This window comes from Papio anubis, chromosome 2 (genome assembly GCF_008728515.1).
Source record: "Papio anubis isolate 15944 chromosome 2, Panubis1.0, whole genome shotgun sequence".
NCBI lineage: Eukaryota > Metazoa > Chordata > Mammalia > Primates > Cercopithecidae > Papio > Papio anubis.
The window spans coordinates 105,188,568-105,204,286 of NC_044977.1; the positions used below are offsets into that span (position 1 = coordinate 105,188,568).

The following is a 15,719-nucleotide window of genomic DNA, read 5'->3' on the forward strand; positions in this document are numbered from 1 at the left end:
CCTACACATGAAAAATGTTATAAAACTTAAATCAGTGGAGACGCAATCATCCCGTGCTGGAAGAAATGAAAGTCAGAATACCAATGGGTAATTATCTGTTTCCTGATTTGTAAAAATATACATAACTTTTAACCCAGAAATTGTTATGCTAAGAGTTTCTTAGAATAACCCAAACATTGTGCAAGACATTATATTCAGTAATACTGGATTAAATAAATGTTATAGCCATATGGTGGAATACTGTGCAGCAATTAAAATGATATATTTATTGACATGAAAATGTTCAAGTGGAAAAGGAGTTATATAATCATTTATATAGTTCTGTATTTGTTAATAACAAGTTATATACAAACACAAGCCTGGATGTGTATTCACACACCCATGAAGGGGGAAGGCCAGGATATATACACCCTCTTCTTTTTTTTTTTGAGACGGAGTCTCAGGCTAGAGTGCAGTGGTATGCTCTCTGCTCACTGCAACCTCCGCCTCCCGGGCTGAAGCGATTCTCCTGCCTCAACCTCCCCAGTAGCTGGAATTACAGGCACCCACCACCACACTCAGCTAATTTTTGTATTTCTAGTACATATGGAGTGTCACCATGTTGGTCAGGCTGGTCTTGAACTCCTGACCTCAAGTCACTGGCCCAACTCAGCCTCCCAAAGTGCTGGGATTACATGTGTGAGCCACCGCACCTGGCCCAAATGTTAATGTTAAGAGGTATTAACTCTGGTTGGTGAATTTGCAGAATTAATATTCTTTACCTTATCAGTATTTTCTTTGAACACGTATTACTGATATAATTAAATAAAAATCAAAGGAGACAGGGTGGTAGTGTGGGATCAAACTTTATGATCGCCATGAGGAGGGGGTGTTCCTGGGAGGCCGTGGAAGGGGAGTGGTAAGGTTGCCCCATGTGTTCTTCAAGTACATACTGCCAAGAACTCTCTCTGTTGCTTCTCCTGGCACTTTCCTAAGTGTGTTCCATAAAATAGTTCCACAGGTGTCTCATAGAAAAGGGTTCAACGTCCAAGTTTTAGGAAATGCTAGGTTAAGACATAATTCGTTCATATCAAACTTCTTATGATGTTTGTTATGCATCCCCAAGAGGAAAGGACATGGTACACATATTCATTGGCCCGCAGACCCTTTGCTTTATTTCTTAAAAAAAAAAAAAAAAAAAGGCTAGGCACGGTGGCTCACGCCTGTAATCCCAGCACTTTGGGAGGCCGAGGTGGGCAGATCATGAGGTCAGGAGATCAAGACATCTTGGCTGACACAGTGAAACCCCGTCTCCACTAAAAATACAAAAAAATTAGCCGGGTGTGGTGGCGGGCGCCTATAGTCCCAGCTACTTGGGAGGCTGAGGCAAGAGAATGGCATGAACCCGGGAAGTGGAGCTTGCAGTGAGCTGGGAACGCGCCACTGCATTCCAGCCTGGGTGACAGAGCAAGACACCGTCTCAAAAAAAAAAAAAATTGGGGTCTTGCCATCTTGCCCAGGCTAGTCTCAAACTCCTGGGCTCAAGCGATCCTCCTGCCTCAGTGGCCCCCAAAGTGCTGGGATTACATATTTTTTTTTTTTTTTTTTTTTTTTTTGAGACGGAGTCTCGCGCTGTGTCACCCAGGCTGGAGTGCAGTGGCGCGATCTCGGCTCACTGCAAGCTCCGCCTCCCAGGTTCAGGCCATTCTCCTGCCTCAGCCTCCGAGTAGCTGGGACTACAGGCGCCCGCCACCACGCCCGGCTAGTTTTTCGTATTTTTAGTAGAGACGGGGTTTCACCATGTTAGCCAGGATGGTCTCGATCTCCTGACCTCGTGATCCGCCCGCCTCGACCTCCCAAAGTGCTGGGATTACAGGCTTGAGCCACCACGCCCGGCCAGGATTACATATTTTTTATACAAGTTACAAGACTTAACACATTTTAGGAAATGCCCATCTAAGGACCTACAATTTAAGGATTGTTTCTACCACATATTTCCATCTAGGGTCTCAAAGCTGCTAGCCTGTTTTCCTAGATTTAGATGGACTCATCTCAAAACAGCCTCACATTTATAATATATATGCTTTTTTGTTTTTGTTTTTTGGTGTCAAGCTTTATGGTTTTAAACAGAATTTGCATCTTGCGGTCAGGTCACTTAGAGCAGTATTTTCCTTCCCTGAATTATCTGTCCATTAGTGGGCAGAAAAATCAACTTGGTGGTCACAACCTGAATTTTTTTAAAAACTGAAACTATCAGAGTATAGTAAGAATATGTATTACTTCACAAAAGTATATGTGAAATTTTTGTGTCCATATATAATCACACTATGTGTGTGTGTGGTCACAACATAAAATACACTTATTCCTATGAGTTGCAATAAAAGAAAAGTGAAAGCCACTGAATTAAAGAGATGAATTTATTGGTAAATAGATAAAATTAACACCTATTTTAATATATCCAAACCCCTTCCTTATATATATTAGGTAAATTAAAAGAAAAGAAATTATCAAAGCAATAATACAGCCAGCTAGATTGCCAACTTACAAACGAGTAAAGTACCATAAGTTTGTTTGAATATCAGGTGCTTAGGAGTTTTTCTCAAAGAAACAGTTATAAAAGAGAATAGGTTCCCAATTAGTTCACAAAAGCCAATGTAAAGGATGTAGCTTAACTATAGTACTGAGGTTGTCACACACTTAACTTTCGGTCTCTTGCTTATTTATTCATATCTGAGGTTCACTATTTCTACTAGGACACATTCTGCCCACACCCACACCTTGGTCTCCACATCGAGCAGCTCCTCACAGCAGGCAGACATCTGCTATCAGACATGATGTTCCCGAAGTTGTGCTTAGGATTTCAGAGGAGGAAAAGTTCAGAGGTTCTAATAGCCTTGGGTAACTGAGGTAGAATATGGGGCTCCCAAGAACATCTTCCATATGTCCCAAATCTGTTTGCCTCTCACTCCCATCCAGCTCTGTTCAAGGTCAAGCTTGGGAAAGATACTTGCTCTCAATGGTATATTTTAAAAATCAACACCAATTTTTAATAGACTACCTGCTAAAAGGGAATAATGGCTCACTGCATCTTTTATCAGTCCAGTATAAAAAACACATTGGTGGGACAGGCGCAATGGCTCAAGCCTGTAATCCCAGCACTTTGGGAGGCCGAGGCGGGCAGATCACTTGAGGTGGGGAGTTCAAGACCAGCCTGACCAACATGGAGAAACCCTGTCTCTACTAAAAATACAAAATTAGCCGGGCGTGGTGGTGCACGCCTGTAATCCCAGCTACACAGGCGGCTGAGGCGGGAGAATCGCTTGAACCCAGGAGGCGGAGGTTGCAGTGAGCCGAGATTGCGCCACTGCACTCCAGCCTGGGCGACAAGAATGAGACTCTGTCTCAAAAACAAAACAAAAAAATAAAAACAAAACAACAACAAAAAACAACACTGGCTTTAATGGTGATAATTTGCTACTAATAAAATCAATAGCTGTTTTTTCAACTGAACAAAAAACCGTACTACTAACATGTTTCTTTATGCCAAGCATGGCCTGTGATCTCTCACATTCAATTCAGGAACTCAGGGTCAAGCAGAAGGCCATGCTATAGAGTTCAACACTCTGCTCTTCCCAATTTCATTATGTCCTGGAAGTTTTAAGAGCCGTCCGGAAGAGTGTACGTTAATGGAAAGCTCAGTGAGAACTGCTCTGAAGAAGCCCCTCAAATAATACATTAAGCCCGGCATCATTCATGTGGGCGGAATACAAACTGCCATTCCTAACAGGACTTACCTAGCATGGAATCAATCTTAACCATGGTACCAAACTCTCATGTGAAGCACGCTGATGCCCAGTGAAAGCCAGGTGTTTGGTATAATGCTGACCTAGTGACCTCTGGCCTTTTTGGCTGTGCTCATTGCCTGGTCCCAGTAGTCACTCAGTGCCAGGAGCCCAGGGAAAGGAGCAGGGGCTGCAGGAAGGAGGGAGGTGTAGCACAACCTGCTCCCACTTCAATCATCACCCAACCACATGGCCTCTGGCTGACCATCAAGGAGGCCCAGCATTTTCAATCCACACCACAGGCCCATGTCCTAAACCAGGATTTTACAAGTCTCAGGGAACTGGCTGCAATAGCTATAACCAGTATACCTCTGGGACCAGCAGCCGGAGCACTCCAAATGGCAGGCATGTAGATTCATAGGTAACACATGCCCAATTTTTCCAGTTTTACCTCTTGCTTTTATGAACCAGAACAAGTTTGGGAGGTTGAAGTAGGGAGAGGGTTAGAAATCATTTCAGCATATACTTTTATAGGTTCTGCCAGACAACCTTTTATTACATCAGAAAAGCAACACTAGGCACTAGATCTTGCAAAATATGTTCTGACCAACTCTAAACTTTCTGAAGTTATAACCACATCAGTAAGGTTTTTAATGAACAAAAAAGTTAAATACAAACTTTCATATGCAAAATAGATTATTGTATAACTGGCAACCTCAGAGCCAAGTACTAAATTTTCTTCCACAAATTTCAGTGGGGATGGAGTGGGGAGATGTCAGTCTTAATGAGCAGAAAACTTAATTTAGGCTTAATATATAGAAAACAAAAACTCTGAGGAAAAATAGCTTTAAATTGAATAGTATCTTTTGAATTAAACAGCTCAGGCCAGGCCCTATAATTCTGAGGTTTATACTCAATCAGATCTGGGATGAAAATGAAGATTTAGGGTTTACAGTTACTTCAAATCCATGAATCCAGTTTCAAGACTAAGCCAAGTCACCTCCTTTCCAGAAAGGGAAGTCTCTTTAAGATGACAACACATCTCTTCGGAAGATGCTTGGACAGTCAGAGTTCCTTGGGCACAGGTCCACTGTTCATGGCACTGTGCCAACGCTGTAGTGTCAGACTTCCTCTGAAAGGCAACGGGAGCCCTATCCCACAGCATTTTCATTTCTCCCAGCATTTTTGAGCCTCAAAAAAACAAAAACAAAAAACAAAATCCCAAACCCTCCAGCTTCATGTTGGCAGTTACTGCTCCAGCTCCACTTCCTTCCGCCCCCAGTGAGAGTTCCCTCCTGGTCTTCAGCAGGGAGTGGCAGCTTGAGTAACATTCCTTTCAGAAATAAATAGTTCAAACAAGTAATTTAGAGCTAACTGTAAAAGAGCAGCAGCAAATGACCACTGCCCATTATGTTTGCAAACGAGTGAGTGAATGAATACGCTGAACAAACACACAGAAAACAAACAATTCACAGAGTAAATCCTGCATTTCCCACATTCATAGGGAAAAGAATCTCTTAAAAAAAATAGTAGTTAGCGTTTGTTCTTGTGTGGGTTGAACAGTCCAAAGCTCTGAGCAGGCACAGCCTTACAAACAGGATTGCAAGCAGCCCTCTGCACCCCAAGTCAGGACTAGGGTGCAGTGAGAGGCCTTCATGCACTTTTGACAGCTCAGTACCTGTGAGAGAACAGAAGTGATGCAGGGACTTTTTAACCCACAATGCATGAGGTATATGGAAATGTCTGTGAAAGAACCACCAGCAGCTAGAGGGGACCAGGCAAAGTTTTCTCACAGCAACTGCTGATGAAGGATTTCCCACACCATCTTCTTCCGGAAGAGAGGCATCTGGTGCTGCAAAGAATCCCATAAACAACACACGCATTACATCATAATGTGCACAGCAGCACAACCTTCAGGTGTAATCATGTCAATAAAGCAGGATGTCCATGTTCTTTTTCTAAATGTTGACATTTTTAGATCATGGAACATACTTATCAAACCGTTAAAAGGCCGGGCGCAGTCCCAGCACTTTGGGAGGCCGAGGAGGGCAGATCACAAGGTCGGGAGATCGAAACCATCCTGGCTAACACGGTGAAACCTCGCCTCCATTAAAAATACAAAAATTAGCCGGGCATGGTGGTACATGCCTGTAGTCCCAGCTTCTCAGGAGGCTGAGGCAGGAGAATCACTTGAACCTGAAAGATGGAGGTTGCAGTGAGCCAAGATCATGCCTCTGCACTCCAGCCTGGGCAACAGAGCAAGACTCCGTCTCAAAATAATAATAATAATAATAATAATAATAATAATAATAATAAACTAGTGATGTCCTACCTAGGGGTGGGGACTAAAAAGTCTTAACACATGATTCTTAAATTATTTTAAATAGTTCAAAACATCTAGTAAAAACTGCACATTTGCTCTTAGTAAAACTGCTAAGACTAAGCAATAAATGCCTTTATTTTTTACTGGAATTGTATTAATTCAGCATGGGAGTCCTAGTTACTTCATGTAATACAGTTTGTATTATAGTTTGTATTCATGGAATAAATACAGTTTGCTTGGTAGACAACATCTATCAAAATAAGGTCTGTGGATGAAAAAAATATATATATATTTTTTGAGATGGAGTCTCGCTCTGTCGCCCAGGCTGGAGTGCAGTGGCTGGATCTCAGCTAACTGCAAGCTCCGTCTCCTGGGTTTATGCCATTCTCCTGCCTCAGCATCCCCAGTAGCTGGGACTACAGGCGCCCGCCACCTTGCCCGGCTAGTGTTTTGTATTTTTTAGTAGAGACAGGGTTTCACCATGTTAGCCAGGATGGTCTCGATCTCCTGACCTCGTGATCCGCCCGCCTCGGCCTCCCAAAGTGCTGGGATTACAAGCTTGAGCCACCGCGCCGGCCTGAAAAAAAAAAATATATATATATATATATTTTTTGAGACGGAGTCTCGCTCTGTCGCCCAGGTTGGAGTGCAGTGGCCAGATCTCAGCTCACTGCAAGCTCCGCCTCCCGGGTTCACGCCATTCTCCTGCCTCAGCCTCCCGAGTAGCTGGGACTACAGGCGCCCGCCACCTCGCCCGGCTAGTTTTTTGTATTTTTTAGTAGAGACGGGGTTTCACCGTGTCAGCCAGGATGGTCTCGATCTCCTGACCTCGTAATCCGCCCGTCTCGGCCTCCCAAAGTGCTGGGATTACAGGCTTGAGCCACCGCGCCCGGCCCTGAAAAATATTTTTAATGAGGTTGTCCTCAGTTGTAAAAAGGCTGAGAATCCACTGTTACAAATTCTCAAGAATTCCCAACATACTTGAGTTTCCAATCAAATGCAGAGCCATGGAGAATTCAACAAACAAAAGAGCAGAACAGAAAGGAAGAGCAGTATTCACAAGTTACATCTTAGACCTGTGACTTCAGTGCTCACAGGCCTGTTTTTCCCTTGCTATTAAATACTGACATACCTCTTTCTTTGGCTAGAAATAATAATACACAGGAACCAATGAATGCCAGAGTTCAGAGGTTTGCAATTTGTGCCCATTGTGTACCAAAGACTAGGATAAACCTGAGAGCAGATAAAATAACAAACCCTGATTCTGGCAGGGGTAGGGCTAAAACCAAGATTTACAGCAATAAGAATAGCACAGCTACTACTATTTTTTTTTTTTTTTTTTTGAGATGGAGTTTTGCTTTTGTTGCCCCAGGCTGGAGTGCAATGGCGTGATCTCGACTCCCCACAACCTCCACCTCCTGGGTTCGAGCAATTCTCCTGCCTCAGCCTCCCTAGTAACTGGGATTACAGGCATGCGCCACCACGCCTGGCTAATTTTGTATTTTTAGTAGACACAGGGTTTCTCCATGTTGGTCAGGCTGGTCTTGAACTCCTGACCTCAGCTGATCCACCTACCTTGGCCTCCCAAAGTGCTGGGATTACAGGCATGAGCCCAGCTACTATTATTTATTTATTTTTGAGACAGAGTCTCGCTCTGTTGCCAAGACCGGAGTGCACTGGTGTGACCTCGGCTCACTGCGACCTCTGCCTCCTGGGTTCAAGTGATTCTCCTGCCTCAGTCTCCTGAGTAGCTGGGATTATAGGTGTGCACCACCACACCTGGCTAACTTTTGTGTTTTTAGTAGAGATGGGGTTTCACCATGTTGGCCAGGCTGGTCTTGAACTCCTAACCTCAGGTGATCCGCCTGCCTCGGCCTCCCAAAGTGCTGGGAATATAGGTGCGAGCCACCATGCCTGGCCAGCTACTACTACTGAGAGCTGAACATGTGCCAGGCACTGGCCAAGTGCCTTATCTTGCTTAGTAACAAGTAAATGAATGAGGAGGGTCTTCACTCACCTGAGTAAATGTGATAGGTTTGTCCCTAGAAATATAATCTGCATATTTACAAGTAAACATTCCACAATCACTCCCATTCAACTGTTGAGGAATCTCCTAAAATTACAAAGGAAAAAGAAGGGAGGAAAGGGTAAAACATCATTATATACAAATCCCTTGGACTTTTTCTAAATATTGCTATAAACAATATTATAAAGGTAAATATTAAATCAGGTATTACCTAAACACACCGTCATACACAAAAAACACAATTATTCTTACTCTGTGTGGTATAAAACATAGATCATAGCAAGGGAAAAACAGGCCTTGTGAGAACTGAAGCCACAGGTCTAAGATGTAACTTGCGAATACTGCTTTTCCTTTCTGTTCTGTTCTTGTGTTTAATCTTCCATGGTTCTGCATTTGATTGGAAACCCAGACTATGAGATGGAGAGCGTGACCCCATAGGAAAAATGTTTTTCAGAAAAGAAAAAAACAAAGTGAAAGTTCCATATCTCAGCTCCCATTCAAAGAAACCAAATTGAAAGGAGGTTTACTACCGGGAATGCTAGTCAGAATTATTTCAGAAGCATTTATTAATTTTAAAAAGGGCCAAGTGTGGTCAATCAGAAATGTAATTTCTCTAGCTAAGAAAATAAGACTACTGCTTTGGACCCCTACAGCTTCAAGGCAGACAAGAGAAGTTCCTGAATAGGCTTTAACCAATCAGGATCTTGCCTTGACAGATCAGTTATGCCCTAAGGCAAAAACAAGACTTGCTACAAGCAGCACTAAGAGCATAAGCCAAAGGTGGTGGATTCTAAACCCACTGAGCTCACACCTTCTCCAGGCCTGTGTTGCCCTAACCTTGGCGGGTCCTGACACACTCTGGCTGTCAGTCACAAGTAGCACAAGTTAGTAAGAATATGGGAGAGGCCACTTCCACTGCTGGAAAACACACTAGATGACAAAAGCTCAATTTTTATTCAAAGAAATGAAGTTAATTATGATTTTTAAAGTTTGCTTAAATACATACCATCCATACATACACGCAGATACCTCACACTTTTCTCTTGAGCCTAGCATCTCTCACAGAATGGACAAAACTACAGACTACAATATACAAAGAAAGGCAATTTGCTTGCTTTATTCCATTTCCCATACCAGAACACAGTATTCATCCTAACAGACTCTTCCTTACATCTGTGCTCTCCTTAGGAAATTTCAAAGCTTATCCTTCAAATTTTTCTTTTCCTTTTTTTTTTTTTTTTTGAGACAGTCTCGCTCTGTTGCCCAGGCTGGAGTGCAGTGGCGCAATCTCCACTCACTGCAACCTCTGCCTGCCAGGTTTAACTGATTCTCCTGCTTCAGCCTCCTGAATAGCTAGGATTATAAGCATGCGCCACCAGACCCAGTTGATTTTTAGTGGTGACAAGGCTTTGCCATGTTGGCCAGGCTGGTCTCAAATTCCTGACCTCAGGTGATCTGCACACCTTGGCCTCCCAAAGTGCTGGGATTACAGGTGTTAGCCACCGCACCCAGCCCAAATTTTTCAGTTTAGAAATTAAAATGCTTTTTTTGGAATGGAATCCTAAGATTTAAATAAACAAACTCCCAAATTTTGGAAAAGAAATGTAAACTTTCATTAGCACCAACAGGGAAATTAGCCAACTTGAATTTATTGGGTTTTTTTCCCAATTCTGTGAGAGATATGCAAGCATATGGTTAACATTACATTTGGCGCAAGAAGATGAAAGCTAAGCAACCATCTTAGTTAAATTAATTGCTAAAGATTTAGAAGCAGATCATTCTTAAGATGTATACTCTGGCCAGGCATAGTGGCTCACACCTGTAATCCCAGCACTTTGTTTTGGGAGGCCAGGAGTTTGAGACTAGCCTGGGCAACAAAGCAAGATCCCATCTCTACAAAAAAGAAAGAAAGAAAAAAAAAGATGTGTACTTTAAAAGTATGCAGGGAGGGAGGAAGGGCAGAAAGGGAGCCAAATATGAATAATATACTATTAGTAAATGCAACAAAGTATGTCAAATATAGATGACTGTCACTCACATGTGGTTTCATGCTGTAATGGGTCCACTCTAAAAGATTCAGATCAGTATTTCTTTTGGTCTTACTTTCATCCTGTAAATACTGACTAAAAAGCAAAACAAAGAAGGAATACAACAATAAATCCTTACAGAAACTAACCATTATGGTTACAAAGGGCTTTGTGATGTTAAACAGATATGCCATTCTCAAATCCATATTCATTAGCTTTTTAAAAACGTGACTGCTTTCTGGACTTTTTTTTTTTTTTTTTAAGATGGAGTCTTGCTCTGTCGTCCAGGCTGGAGTGCAGTGGCGCGATCTCAGCTCACTGCAACCTGTGCCTCCCAGGTTCACGCCATTCTCCTGCCTTAGCCTCCTAAGTAGCTGGGACCATAGGCACCTACCACCACGTCCTGCTAATTTTTTGTACTTTTTTAGTAGAGACAGGGTTTCGCCATGTTAGCCAGGATGGTCTTGATCTCCTGAGCCTGTGATCCCGCCTGCCTCAGCCTCCCAAAGTGGCTTTCTGGATTTTTAATTTAATTTGGGGAGGTCTGCTTATAAAAATTGTACATGCTTGTTTTTAAAAGTTGAAATATATATCAGGTTGATAAGCATTAGATGCCCCCACTAAAATTAAGATATAAAAAATAACATAAGCCTGGTGCAGTGGCTCATGCCTGTAAATCAACACTTTGGAGGCCGAGGCGGATGGATCACCTGAGGCCAGGAGTTTGAGACCAGCCTGACCAACATGGAGAAACCCCGTCTCTACTAAAAATACAAAATTAGCCAGGCATGGTGGCACATGCCTTTAATCCCAGCTACTTGGGAGGCTGAGGCAGGAGAATTGCTTGAACCCGGGAGGTGGAGGGTGTGGTGAGTCGAGATCACGCCATTGCACTCTAGCCTAGGCAGCAAGAGTGAAACTCCGTCTCAAAAAATAAATAAATAAATAAATAAGATAAAAAGCCAAAGACCACCGGGCACAGTGGCTCACGCCTGTAATCCCAGCATTTTGGGAGGCTGGGGCGGGCGGATCATCTGAGGTTGGGAGTTCAAGACCAGCCTGACCAACATGGAGAAACCCTGTCTCTACTAAAAATTCAGAAATTAGCTGGGCACAGTGACGGGAGCCTGTACTCCCAGCTTCTTGGCAGGCTGAGGCACGAGCATCACTTGAACCCAGGAGGCAGAGGTTGCAGTGAGCTGAGACTGCACCACTGCATGGGGTAACACAGTGAGACTCCATCTCAAAAAAAAAACAGCATGAATGTAATAAAATATGAGTTTTCAAATCCTATTATAAGCAACACATCAAACTATACTGTATGATCCCAGTAAGAACATTTCTATGCATGGGATAATATATGTATATGTATGAACGCAAATGTATGTGTGCACAATTTATACACATCTTACAAAGAAAAGACTAGAAGAGAATCATTTTATAAACAATTTGGTGTATCTTACGATTTTTAGAATTGTCTTCTCTATACTTTTTATTCCAGATAAACAACCATAAATAAAAATAACCTTTTATACTAAACAATATTGAATTATTGTTAGCAACAGCTTTTCTTCACAAGCTTAATTTGTCCTTAGTAAAAGTTAAAAGAAGGAACTTCATTGCTTCTAGTGAGCAGAAAAGGAAAAATGGACCCATCTTACTGATGCATTTTCTCACTTAACTCATGTCACTACTTTACCTAGCTAAGAAGTAGCTATGCTTTAAAGACCGGTTTCTATTACAGCAATTACTATTCGGAACAGTCCCCTGAAACCACACACTTTAAACATCGCCCCTGGGTTCTGAGATAAACTCAACTCTCATGGAAAGCATAAAGATATGAGTGGGCTTAAGAATTTGGAGGACTAACACTCCCCAACTGACAGCTCCTTAGAACATTCAGAATAATGCATCAATCCCAAAGAAATCTAATGCAAATCACAGGATTCTAATAAGATCTATTTTACATCATAATACATGACAAACTTGTTTTCAGTGATGCTACTAAACATGTTTTCTCAGTTGCAATCAGCTATTATTTTTAGACAAAAAAAAATAAAATGCATTCTAAGTCCTGAAATAGCCTTAACTATACATTAGACTACCATCCACACAGCTTCCTAGGATGAGATAGAAGAGAGATCACCTCAACAGGGGGTAGTGAGGTTTTCAACCTTTACTTACAGGAGAATCTCACAGATCCTGTGGCCCTTTTGTCCCATAGAATCCAGGTATTTAAGACACTTTTTTCTTAGGTCTATCACCTATAATGGAAAAAGATAACATCCAGAAACATTTTAAATGTAAGAGGAGTGAGAATTTTACTTCCAAAAATAAAAGCATCTTTTAAAAAATACATGTAACAATATAAATGGATTTCTAAGATACATAAAAAATGTATTATGTATCTTAGAAATCCAGGGCCAGGCATAGTGGCTCACACCTGTAATCCCAGCACTTTGGGAGGCTGAGGCAGGCGGATCATGAGGTCGGGAGTTTGAGACCAGCCTGACCAACATGGTGAAACCCTGTCTCTACTGAAAAATACAAAAATTAGTCGGGTGTGGTGGCACGCGCCTGTAGTCCTAGCTGCTCAGGAAGCTGAGGCAGGAGAATCACTTGAATCTGGGAGGCAGAGGCTGCAGCGAGACGAGATTGTGCTACTGTACTCTAGGCTGGGTTACAGCGAGACTGTCTCAGAAAAAAAAAAGAAAAACGATATCTACTTATATTGGTACATGTATTAAAATTTTTTTTAGTTAAAAATATATCTTATGTAACTTTAGTAAAAAAGTGTATTTTTAAGTTAAAAAATTAGTGGTCCTCTCAGAGTGATGAGACTTTTTTTTTTTTTTGAGACAAGATCTCACTCTGTCACCCAGGCTGGAGTGCAGTGGTGTGATCACAGCTCACTGCAGCCTTGACCTCCTGGGCTCAGGGAATCTTCCACCTCAGCCTCCCAAGTAGCTGGGACCATAGGTGTGTACCACCATGCCCAGCAAATTTTTAAATTTGTATATAGACAGGGTCTTTCCATGTTGCCCAGGCTGGTCTCAAACTCTTAGGCTCAAGCAACCCCTCCTGCCTCGGCCTCCCAAAGTCTGGGATTATAGGCATGAGCCACCACAACTGGCCTTATAAGTGCATTTTTCTACAATAAACCTGTACTATCTTGTAAACAAAACTAAATAAATATAATAACCCTTATGTGTACTAAGACTCTTTCCTATTAAAAATGAAAGCTCCTCGCCCAGGTAAGGTGGCTCACACCTATGATCCCAGCACTTTGGGAGGTTGAGGTGGTGGATCACGAGGTCAGGAGTTCAAGACCAGTCTGACCAAGATGGTGAAACTCCGTCTCTACTGAAAATACAAAAATTAGCCAGGTACGGTGGCCCACACCTGTAATCCCAGCTACTCAGGAGGCTGACGCAGGAGAATCGCTTGAACCCAGGAGGCGGAGGTTGCAGTGAGCTGAGATTGCGCCATTGCACTCCAGCCTGGGAGGCAGAGCAAGACTCCATCTCAAAAATAAATAAATAAATAAATAAAATAATTAAATAAATAAAAAAGAAAGCTCCTCAAGTTCAAGGGCTTTGTCTTGTAGGTTACTAAGTTGTTCAACTCAAGAACTAAAAAGGAGGCCCAGTGCGGCGGCTCACCCATCATTTTGAGAGGCTGAGGTGGGAGGACTACTTAAAGCCAGGAGCTTGAGACTAGCTTGGGCAAAAAAAAACAAGACTCTGTCTCTACAAAAAAATTAAAAATGAATTTTAAAAAATTAGCCAGGCATAGTGGCGCACATCTGTAGTCCCAGCTACCTGGGAGGCTAAAGTGAGAGGATCACTTGTGCCCAGGAGGTGAGGTTACAGTGAGCTATGGTTGTGCCACTATACTCCAGCTTGGGTGGCAGAATGAGACCCTGTCTCTAAAAATAAAAATTAAAAAAAAGAAAAAGAAAAAGAAAAAAAGGCCAGGCATGGTGGCTCACACCTGTAATACCAGTACTTTGAAAACTGAGGCAGGAGAACCACTTGAGGTCAGGCATTGGATACCAACCAGGGCAACATAGCAAGACTCCATCTTGCCAAATAAGTAAATAAATAAAATTAGCCAAGCATGATGGACCATGCCTGTAGTCCTAGTCACTCAGGAGGCTGAGGCAGGAGGACCACCTAAGTCCAGGACTTCCAGGCTGCAATGAGCTATGATCACACCAATTCTCTCCAGCCTGGGTAACACAGCAAAACCTAGTCTCTAATTTTAAAAAATAGTAAAATAAAATAAATATAAAATTTTTTAAAGAATAAATAAATAAGAACTAAAAAGGGTTGGGTGAAGGAGGAGACATTAAAAAAAATAAAAAATAAAAAGAGACTCTGCAGGGCATGCTTATAATATATACTACTGGCCTTTATACACAGGGCAGAAAAGGGCAGCATTATTTTTAAAAAATGGTCTTTATCCAAAGTCCACCAATTAACCATTAACCCTCTCGACTCACCACCAGGCTCCAATGTACCTTCCGATGAATAGGCACCAGAATAATTTCTTGTTCAAAGAGATTTACCCCTTTGGTCCATCGTTTCACTGCTTGGTAACCCCCAGACTTTAATTTAGGATAGAAGAAAGTACTAAATACATGAAGTGCTGGATAGCCTTGCTTTCTATTTCTTTCCACCAGAAGATTCATGTAAAAATTAATGACCTACAAAATACCAAGGGAGCAAAAGTTGGAACATGGCAAATATATTATCAAAACTAAATTTCTACCTGAATAAGGATGAATTCGAAAGTAAGGTACTAAAGAAGGGGATAAAAGGACTCTCTATAGTAGAAGACAGGGAAAAAAGTGATCAGTGCAAAATGGAACACATGAAAATGGAATGAAACTGTACTTTTAAGGCATGTAAGTAACACTTAAACGGCCAGAAGATGGAATCTAGGAAGAAAGTCTGTGCAATAATGAAAAGATCTACATAACTGTAACACAGCAAAAAAATGCAGAAATATTAACAGTAAGTGAATTTTACTATATAAAAATTAGACTTCAATTTTAAAATATAAACTGGAAGGACATACACCAAAATATTAACATTTTATTTATCTTTAAGTGGTGGTACTTTTGAACAGTAATATTTTTTACTTTTCCTGTATTTTCCAAATGTTCTACAATAAACAAATTACATTATAATGTAAAACAAAACATTCCTGTTTTCAAAGAATGTGTTTATAAGTAACTAGTCATAGGGGATTTCCCTCAAAGAGAGAAGATGCAGGGGCGAAACAGTTCGGGAAAGAACCCACCAGAAAATTGTCAAAGAACTTAAGAGTTAGCTTCTGCTAAATGTAATAAGGATACAAGATGACAAGTTAGGCAAAATTTTTCAGCTATCACTCAAATAAAGAAAAATACATACAGTATATAGTAATCAAGATATCCCTTTATTACTCAAAAAATAAAACAGGCCAGGCGTGGTGCCTCACGCCTGTGATCCCAGCACTTTGGGAGGCCAAGGTGGGCAGATCACCTGAGGTCCAGAGTTTGAGACCAGCCTGACCAACATGGAGAAACCCTGTCT

The 15,719-nt window shown here is 41.7% G+C and overlaps 1 protein-coding gene across 2 annotated transcripts in view; it reads right to left on the bottom strand.

Annotated features, from left to right (window-relative positions):
* Nucleotides 1-4,292: 4,292 nt before the first annotated feature.
* SENP2 (SUMO specific peptidase 2) overlaps nucleotides 4,293-15,719 on the bottom strand; it is a 44,366-nt gene continuing 32,939 nt past the window's right edge. The window contains exons 13-17 of one of the 2 annotated variants that reach the window (XM_003894715.3): nucleotides 14,642-14,845; nucleotides 12,322-12,401; nucleotides 10,149-10,233; nucleotides 8,102-8,197; nucleotides 4,293-5,613 (exon numbers count right to left, since the gene is read on the bottom strand). In XM_003894715.3, coding sequence (XP_003894764.3) covers nucleotides 5,551-5,613; nucleotides 8,102-8,197; nucleotides 10,149-10,233; nucleotides 12,322-12,401; nucleotides 14,642-14,845 — 528 coding nt within the window. In that variant the 3' untranslated portion in view covers nucleotides 4,293-5,550. The remainder of the gene's footprint in view (nucleotides 5,614-8,101; nucleotides 8,198-10,148; nucleotides 10,234-12,321; nucleotides 12,402-14,641; nucleotides 14,846-15,719) is intronic. The other variant, XM_031663501.1, reaches the window with a different exon arrangement.